Source organism: Asparagus officinalis, chromosome 8 (genome assembly GCF_001876935.1).
Source record: "Asparagus officinalis chromosome 8, Aspof.V1, whole genome shotgun sequence".
Taxonomy (NCBI): Eukaryota; Viridiplantae; Streptophyta; class Magnoliopsida; order Asparagales; family Asparagaceae; genus Asparagus; species Asparagus officinalis.
In genome coordinates, this window is record NC_033801.1 from 97,188,141 (window position 1) to 97,197,493 (window position 9,353).

At 37.3% G+C, this 9,353-nt stretch overlaps 1 protein-coding gene across 1 annotated transcript; it reads right to left on the reverse strand.

The window, feature by feature from the left end:
* On the reverse strand, positions 933–6,186 carry LOC109821577 (laccase-14-like). Its single transcript, XM_020387754.1, has 7 exons — positions 6,058–6,186; positions 5,602–5,753; positions 5,258–5,502; positions 4,437–4,562; positions 2,932–3,236; positions 2,390–2,885; positions 933–1,063 (listed from the first exon to the last, which is right to left on the reverse strand). Exons 1-7 carry the CDS (start codon positions 6,184–6,186, stop codon positions 933–935), a joined length of 1,584 nt encoding a protein of 527 aa, XP_020243343.1.

Consider the following 9,353-nt stretch of genomic DNA (forward strand, 5'->3'; position numbering starts at 1 on the left):
CCGAACACCCCCGACAGAGAATAAATCGATTACATGAAACCAACAGTCGACCACGACGGTCGACTGAAGCAATTCCCAAGAGTTAAATCGCCTACAGGGTCCGCACGGTCGACCGCCACGGTCGACCACCTTCAGCTCCAGAGCCTCCTTCTCTCCTGTGCATGTTCACGGTCGACCGCCACTGACTCGCGGTCGACCGCCAGTCTGCTAAACTTCTGTCGCCACTTCTTCAAGAGAGAGAGAGAGAGAGAGGATCTTGCTAGGGTTTCAATCTAGAAGAAATGATCTTGATTTTCAATCTATGACAAATGATTTTGCTCAAGATTCTCAAAAAGCATCCTCAATGTCATTCATCATCATCCAATTATCAACCTTCAAGAAGTGTAAGCTTTAAAAACACCTTCCATGAAGGACCTGTTAAATTGGTTTAGAAAAAAATAAAGGAAACTAGTTAAAGAAAACTTGCAATGGAGAAAAGTGCCAAAAAATTGACAATTTACCTTTGTTTCTGATGTTTGCACTGCCAAAAAAGAAAAAGGAAAGTCAGAGGAAAGAGATGAATAAACACCCGATTTCGCCACTTTAGTTGAAATTTTCGATAACTTCACTATAGATTTCTGTTAGGAGGTTAATAATTAAAACGATGTAAATCAAGTTATATATAAAGAACATCGATTGCCTAGGTTACATAAGCCGGGCAGAATTTCTAGTTTTCATTAATTATCGAATAATAAATAATTACCGCTGCAAACTCAAAAGGAAAGACATGTTCGAATTTTGAGGAAACAAAATTGCAAGAACACATGCATATGCAATAAATCCCCAAAAAAAATTACAATTTTCAATCATACAAAACAATATAGTGTTATTTCTCAACACACATGAAATAATATGATGGGAATTAATTAATAAATCAATTCTGCTGAGTCAAATTAACACGGAGGCATATATCGAGGTGGACGTAGCATTTGAGAATCAGGCGTCGGACCATCCTTCACTATCAACACCGTGCTCATCCCCCAAACGAGATGGGATTCCACGTGGCAATGCAAGTACCATACACCTATATCATAAACCAGAAAAACCAAAGAAATAAATCATAAATTAATTCAAATGATCATGTGAATAGAAAATTTCACTTTATTCCAATTGGGCAGGTGACGTTCCTAATTTCTAATGGAGTCTAATTTTGGGGGCATATATTCGAATTCCTCCTTTTATCTACTTTGAATAGTAAACAAAAGCAAATATCTTGACTCGGACGGTCAATTTTCAAATGGGGATGATTTGTGGGGTATGTATGCAAAAAAAAAAAAAAAACCATAATTTTCAAATTCAGTAATTAAGTGACAAAGATTCGAAATTATTGGGGTATTTCGGTCTGTGGAAACATTTGCTGTATCAGCCTTTAGTACCTAATGAGAAAATTTGAAACGTTATGGGGGGTGATTTGAGACTTTCCAAACTTAATGGAGTTAAGTTGAATTTCCAATTTCACGGGCTTTGGTGATAAGTATCTAAAGTTAGTAGGGGGTTTTGTGAAATTTACCCTTTCCATTTTATGGCAACTTAAAAAATGTTTTTTTATATAGTACCCCACATCTTTCATATTTCTAAAGTTATCCCCCAAATCTTCGTATTTTAAAATTAGTCTCTAAATCTTTAGGTGTCCTTTTGGCAACAGTTTAAGTAAGAGAGGTTAAGGAGACTTAACCCTTTCTTAACCCTCCAAACACAAAAAATCTATACAAATGTTAAAGTGAGTTAACCCTTTATAATGTGTCAAAATGCAAAAAATGTGTAAGGTTAAGCTAACCCCTCTGGAGAGATTAACATGAGTTAACATCTCAAAATGATGGGTTTACTAATACTCCCATTTAGAAGAATTAAAAGTTAACCCCTCTATTTATAAAAAAATAGTAAAAATACTCATTACTCCAAAATACTAAAACTGATCATAAGGGTTAAAATAAAACTTATTTAACATGTTAATAATTTAGTCTTTCAGCTTATCGATTGGGCTAACTACGTTAATCTTTCTCCTTAATCTCTCTTCCTTAACCCTTTGTCAAACGGAGCCTTAAGGTTTAAAAATTGATCCCCTAAATTCTCATATTATTATATTTTGGAATTTGTCGCCCAAATGTGTTAAATATTTTCAAATTAGGCCCTAAAACTTTCAACCAGCTACTAATTAGAGGGGCTAATTTTAGAAAACTTAAATGGCTTGGGGAACTAATTTCAAATATGAAGATTTGAGTGACATTTCACAATCCTTAAGGATTTGGGGGACTATGTCAAGATTTGTAGGACTAATTCAAAATATGAAAGATTGTAGGGACTAATTCATAAAAAACCTATAAGAAGAGTCAAAATTTGCAAAAGTTACCCGGATTATTGGCCCGAAACCTGACAGCAACCCAGCCATTCTTCGGAACCGAAATCGTGTTCTTGAAAGGAGGATCCACAAGATTATATGCAAAAGGGTCCCTCTCCTTATCAAAATTACCAAACCCCCATCCAACAACATAAAAGCTAAATCCATGCAAATGCATGGGATGGTCCTCCGGCATAACCACCGACGTCCCTTGAAAAACAATTTCAACCCCAACCCCAAACTCCAAAAATTGCACTTCCCTCCCCACCATCGGCACCAAAACATCCTTTGGCTGCACGTCGGCTGTAAAATTGTAATAATAAGGGGGCTCATCTGGAAAATTCACCCCGAAAGCGGACGTCACCCTGTAATAATAAGCCTCAAGTATGTCAATGGACGTGCTAGGATTAAAGCTTATGTTATTCAAGCTCGCAGCAAATTTATCATGAATCTTGTTCAACGCAACGGCTATGAGAAATCGCCGGCCGATCAACTGAGGGATGTCCGTAGGCGGTTGCAGGCTCCGGAGTCTGCCCACAAAACCCGTCGCGGACCCGATAAGTTATAATTGCTGTTGCGGTTGTCGTATCGAAGTGTTTCGGGTCTTCGTAGTTTAGGGCTCTCGAAGCCAAGTAGTAGAGTGAGTTGGGGTTCTGGTCGGCCTGAATGAGGAGGTCCATTGTCTCGCCCGGGCTGATCATGAAGTACTGTGTGGTTATGGGTTTGATGTAGCTTCCGTCGGATCCGACCATCGTGATCTCGTGCCCGGCGATGGAGACGAACATGGCATTGGTGAGGCCGGCGTTGATCGTTCGGAGGAGGTAGATGTTTCCTTCTTCTAATTGCATGGTGAACGTCTCTGGGAAAAAAAAAACATGATGAAAAAGGAAAAGGTTTGTTCAGTTTTATATTGTGTTCATAACCGAAACCCCAACCTTGGTAAAGTTTTTAGAGATAGATATTTGTCCCTGAGTAAAATTAGGGACATTATCTGAGAGCAGAAGACTATCCACGATAATGGAGCTAGGGTAATAAGTTCAAAACAACAATGTTATAGGGATCCACGTGCAACTAGTCAAACTTTTTAGTGTCATTAGTCCTACTCTTTAATAACTTTATTTAAACCCAAATCCAAACAGTTGCACGACATTGTACAAAACATTTCTATAGATATACGATTCGTGTTCTCTCTGGTAATTGAGAGAAGGCATGCGTTAAAACATGGTTTTTATCTTTTGAGTACAAAGCAAAAATCGAAATGTAGGCAATTTTTGCAATCTTTTTTTTAAAGTCTTTTTTAACTGAGAAAGATCGAATCTTTTGGCCGGTTCGCAAAGATTTAAGGAGGAGGGTGTGAGCACGTGGGGGGGGACCACGTGATTGGTTGTGGGAATTTTGTTTCCGCGTGAAGTGCAGCAAGGCCCACCCGATTGATCACCTATTGATCACCTATATATACCTATTTAATCCCTTAGGGTTATGGGGTGCGGAAGGAGGGTAGCAGTTTTGTTTGGGCGGCAGAGGCTGGAAGAAAAAAAAAGGGCAGCGTGCAAAAGTGAATTTTTGGGCGGCGTGTTATTCCGGTGACTGTTTCTTTTGAGAGAAAAACTGAGAGATATTTGTGTGTGAGAGAGAGATTATTTGAGGGTTTAAATTGTGAGAGTTGTAAACCAAGTTGTATTCTCTCCTCTCTAATAGTAGATCTCCCCCTCCTTGCCCCGTGGACGTAGGCAGTTTGCCGAACCACGTAAAAATTGATTGTTTGAGTTTGTGGCCATTGTAATAGTTTTAGGATCCCTCGACGCGCAGTCCTAGAGCTGACGAGAGGAAGAGCAAATATCCCACTTTGATGGGATATTAGGCTTTCAGATTCTTGTTCCCTTTGAGAAACAAGAATTCTTATCGATCTTTCTCTCTTATTGTGCACCAGAAACTCTGCCGAAATTTCCGCTGCGCACAACAGAGGGATTAAAAAAAAAAGGTTTATCCAATTAATCCATATAGCGAATAATAAGGGACTAAATTGGTTAACCTATATATTAAGTAATAACGTACGCACCTGTCTTTGAGCAGGGATACAAGTCACCAGGCTGGCCATTGATAGTGTAGGCATCAGATGGTTCTGGCTCTAATCCTCCTCTGGTTTCATTATACATTTCCGTAACGTCTTTCTTCCACCATTCCCCTGTATATATCAAAACCAAAAATATTGTTAGATCCAGAGTTTTTATCGTATTAGACCCTTAAATCTTTGTTAATTGTATGTTAGATTTAATTACATTCAGCTATCCAGGGGTATTGTGTAATTACATGGGGGACCAGTGGAGTCTGCATAATGGGTGTTTGGTTACATAAGAAATTGGCAGAAACCAATCGATCTACAGAAATCTTTTCGACAAATGATTTTCTTTTGTCTTGTTTGGAAAGTGGTACTTCAAAGTAGGTTTTCTAAAAGAAACTCAAATTTAAGGAAACTCATATCCTTTTTTTCCATTCCAAATTGTAGGAAATGTGTTGGGAACCTATCTTTTTATTTCTTTTCTTGGATTCGATTTTGTTGCTTTGTAGGAAATCAACCAAATAATCTCTATATATGGATGGTCCCGAGCTTACTAATTGTATATCTACACAATTAACTCTCAGAAGGTAAAAAAGTAACTTAGGATCATGCGTGCAATTACAATAAATAGGTCTCAAGGCTACTTTTATAGATCACCCAGACTCTAATATCACTCATGTAGTTACAACATATATCTCAGAGTATCTATCTGAATGTAATCAATCGTTGTATATTTCACTCCGAAAATCATTCACATTTCTAAATTAGACCCCTAAAATATTAAGTGTATATAATGTAGCAATTAAAAAAAAGTGCCTAACCAAGTATGACTATAAATTCTTTGTGAGGTTTTGGGAAGGGGTAACAGTCGCCAAGCTTGGGATAGACCACAATGGCACCATGAACAGTTGCTCTGATCCAATCAGTATGTGCATGCCACCATACAGTCCCTTCTTCATCAGAGAGATCGATTATGTAGGTAAAGCTTCCCCCTGGCTTGATAGGGCACTGCGTTATGTACGCTGGCCCATCTGACCATGGATTTCTTGGCATTTTCACTCCATGCCTGCACTTCTCATATTACCACGCACATATATTTGATTAAGCTTTGGTAGAATAAATATCATAAGAAATGAAATAACTTTGTAAATATATATTTTCTCACCAGTGGATTGTTACGTTGTATGCTGCTAGATTGCAGACTTTGACCACCATTGTATCTCCCCTCCTTGCATATAATGTTGGTCCGGGGAATTGCCTGTTCACAGTCAATATCTGCTTTGTACTGCACAATCTAGTGTACTTAGCTGTCTCCACCTGCAAATCAAAACAAGCCTCTTTTGTCATTATATATTATCACAAGAAAATAAGGAATGAACTAATTAATAAACAGTACTCAATGTAAAATTATGATGCTGAGAAGGAACTTGTGCTAGAGTTTAGCTATATGCCAAGAAAAGAAAGTTCTTACTATTCATTGATAATTAAAGGGAATAACATTCTTAATTTATATAGGTAACTATCGTAGGATATCTGTAGAAAGTCCTAAGAATGAATAATTATTAAGAAAGGAAAACCATAGTAAATAAATCTCATCATTTTACAACTATTCAATGCATACAGATGCATGTATGTACACACGATCAGACAAAGTACTTACGACAAAATCATAGTAATGTGTTCCTCCCAAAGAAAGCCTAGAGACAAGCCATTGCAACACCACAAGCTTCAAGAGCCCAACGGAAGACATTTTTCTCATGAAGAAACCTTTAACCTGCCTTACAAAATCCTCCACGGAAAACTTGCACCTTTCAAATTGTCTCAAAGTAATAAGGTTTTTGTAGAAGATCCACTTGCTCACAAATTAATACAATGTATAGTTGTTAGATGGTTCAGGCCTGGTGCATGCCTTGATGGACTAGCTACCTGAAATGGGACCAGGCAAATTTTAATTTTACTTGTATTGAGGATTTATTTAAAACATCATTATCATATTAGAGATGAAAGAGGAAATCCTGCCAATTTATAGGCTAATATTCTTCAAGGGGATCTTATTGTGGTCCAATTTGGAGAGATGGGCTAGCTCCAATTCTATGTTGTTGTATATACGATTGTAGCATATACTCTCAAGTAGTTCAAGATTGTGTATCATGCACTAAAAATGAAGGCATCCATTAGATACCATTTTAATACCAATGGCTTAGTCTCCAAAGAGATTTTACTATTTTTGTGTACACACTCTCTAAACGACAACTACTTAATCTTTCCTACATTTTCAGTTTAAGTTAATAATAAAATTAGAACCCACAAAGATTTTATATAGCTAGCACTTTCTAACAATACAAATTCACTTTCTAAAACATAATAGTTAGCAACCTACATCAGCATATCTTGCAAATATGTAAAACTTCTTTAGTGTTTGTTACATATGGAACATGTGCAAGAGAGACGAATACAATCTCAATTTTTCTTATGGAGATGAAATTAGTAGAAGTGTTTTTAAAGTAATGATTTTTTTAATATATTCTGGTAGAATATCTAAAATTTGGTAACTAGAAACAAATCTTCGTATCATTTCATTTTGAATTTAAATCCTCTTTGCTGCTTGTTTGATAGTAGAAAGTCTATTGCTCTAATCATATTCATTCATTAACATTGAAGACAATTAATTATTTGTTAGATTAATATAAAATTACAACCCTCAATTCTCACCATAACTTCAGGATCTTGGTGCGGAAGCAGGGTCCGTTAACATGATATGAGAGCAACCAACATTGGAATCTTATTGGCCATGAATTTCTACATAGATTTTAAAAACAAATTTGGTACCACTATGTAAGTCTATATTTATGTCCTTTTAAGGCCTTCTAACATGTTAGAATATGAAATTATAGCATTTAATATAACCTTTGAGGTTTTGATGTAATCGTGAAAAACAAATAGTATTAGTTCCAAACTTAATTAACTGTTATATTCTTCATGAATTATAGGTGATTGGAACTCTATCAGTCAAATTCAAATTAGTATTAATGTCACGATTATTCTCATGCCATTATCAAACTTGCACAATCATCCAAGCTGAACCATTCAACATCAACGTCCATTTCCTCAAAAATTAAAAAACATCAACGTCCCAAGTATCACACCATTTCCCAATTCAATGCACTTTCAGTTGGAGTGGGCTTTGTCACGCATTCATCCACCATCATCAAAATGGGATTTTATGCGATATGGCTACAATGTCATACTGTGCGCAAATACAGGCTTCCCAAGGACCACTAACCTATGGTTATCAATCATGATCAGCATTTTGGTGGCACATCTTTCATGACAAAAGAATGGCTAGATCCCATAATCCTGAAACATCTGACGATATTTCTAGGCTCACCTGCTGCCAAGGCTAAAAATGATAATGTCTTTTTTTTTAAAAGATAATTTCGTAGTTGATGAAATTATGTAAGTAATAGAACTCGGTGGATCTAAAGGAACATGAAGAAAACAGCAAAAATGATTAACTGCAGACACACCATACGTACTACTGAAACGTAGACACGTACATTCTCTACTACTTTATTATCACATACACCCTTGCATGTGTTGAAGATGGTTTGCGTTGAAGCCAAACACAATCGAATCGACCTGGGTCTAACGTCAGACGCGGGCACCAAGTTGAAAGTAACCCAACATACTGCAACGACATTGGTTAAGGTCCCTGTGATCACGACCAAAGAAACTAGATGATTGGTCAAGTTCTTTGCAAAATTCAAGCTACGTACTGAATTTTCGCTGACAGATGTCGGATTGACATTGGTCAAAGTCCATGCTTTTTTCCAGATCTAATTAATTAGAATCCTGTTTCTGCAAGAATTCAATATGTGGTTTATTGAGAAACTTTACAAATTAGAGCTTTGCCATTAGAAAAATAGATTTCGTTAATATGCTTTAAAAGAACATCAAGATAAGAAGAGAATAGTGTGAGGGATCTCCGAGAAGAAAGAGCGATAATAATCTTCTTCGACATTGTTGATGACTAAGATCAAACGTCAATTGTATCCAAAAGAGGATAGGTGCGGATCCTGGGTGAGATCGGTTCCTCTTGAGTCCGCGCGGGGATGAGGTAGAGGAAATTGATGAAGGAGCCGCCTCCTTCTTCGACTTTATGCCTTATTCTTAAATTAGAGGTTGAAGTCCATACTGTACAGATAAGAATAACCCCTAAGAGGACGGGGACTGGTGCTCCTGTGATTCCTCCGACGGTCAAGTTAGTAAAACTTGAGTGGGGAAGGAAAAGGTCAAGAACCGAAGTGGTTCTTGAGGTGGCAATGTTGTTAGACCCGGGGTGGGGGGGATTAGGGTCTTATGCTAATCTGATCCGATTTTTTACCAATTAAAACTTATTAATAAATTATTCTTGCAAGATAGATATACAAAATGTTATGAGCAATAATATACAATATAAACAAAGAGATATATCCTATCAAAGAGGTATATGATGAAATATATGCAAGGATATATAAATTAACACAAGGATAAACAATCTAAACTAAAGATACAATCGTGATATGACAATATAAACAATACAAACACACAATATGATCACGGAGTTCGGACCTTCCGTTCTACGTCTTCGCTCCCCACTCCTGGGGAGAAATCCACTATCATAACCTGATTTTCTACGCTAACCCGAATAACGTTTACACCACACAATATCGATTTTCAACGCTCATCGATCAACGATCACAATCTCACGATGTAACTACACTCCACACACTCTAAGTGTTGGTTTCTCCGTGTCCTTCCTCAAGTACCCGGATACAACCTCTCCCTAGGTTCATCAACCGACGCCACTCCTCTTGGAAGCAACCCTGTCTCTCACCACACACTCCTCTCGGTGTACTAGTGTAATACAAAGTGAAT

What these genes read in the sequence shown, in the direction of transcription:
- LOC109821577 (XM_020387754.1), bottom strand. Translation starts at nt 6,186, where the DNA reads ATGTCTTCCGTTGGGCTCTTGAAGCTTGTGGTGTTGCAATGGCTTGTC. An exon ending in TACAACGTAACAATCCACTG is followed by an intron (nt 5,503 to 5,601) that starts GTGAGAAAATAT and finishes TGAGAAGTGCAG; the next exon opens with GCATGGAGTGAAAATGCCAA. An exon ending in GTTTCGGGCCAATAATCCGG is followed by an intron (nt 1,064 to 2,389) that starts GTAACTTTTGCA and finishes TTTATGATATAG; the next exon opens with GTGTATGGTACTTGCATTGC.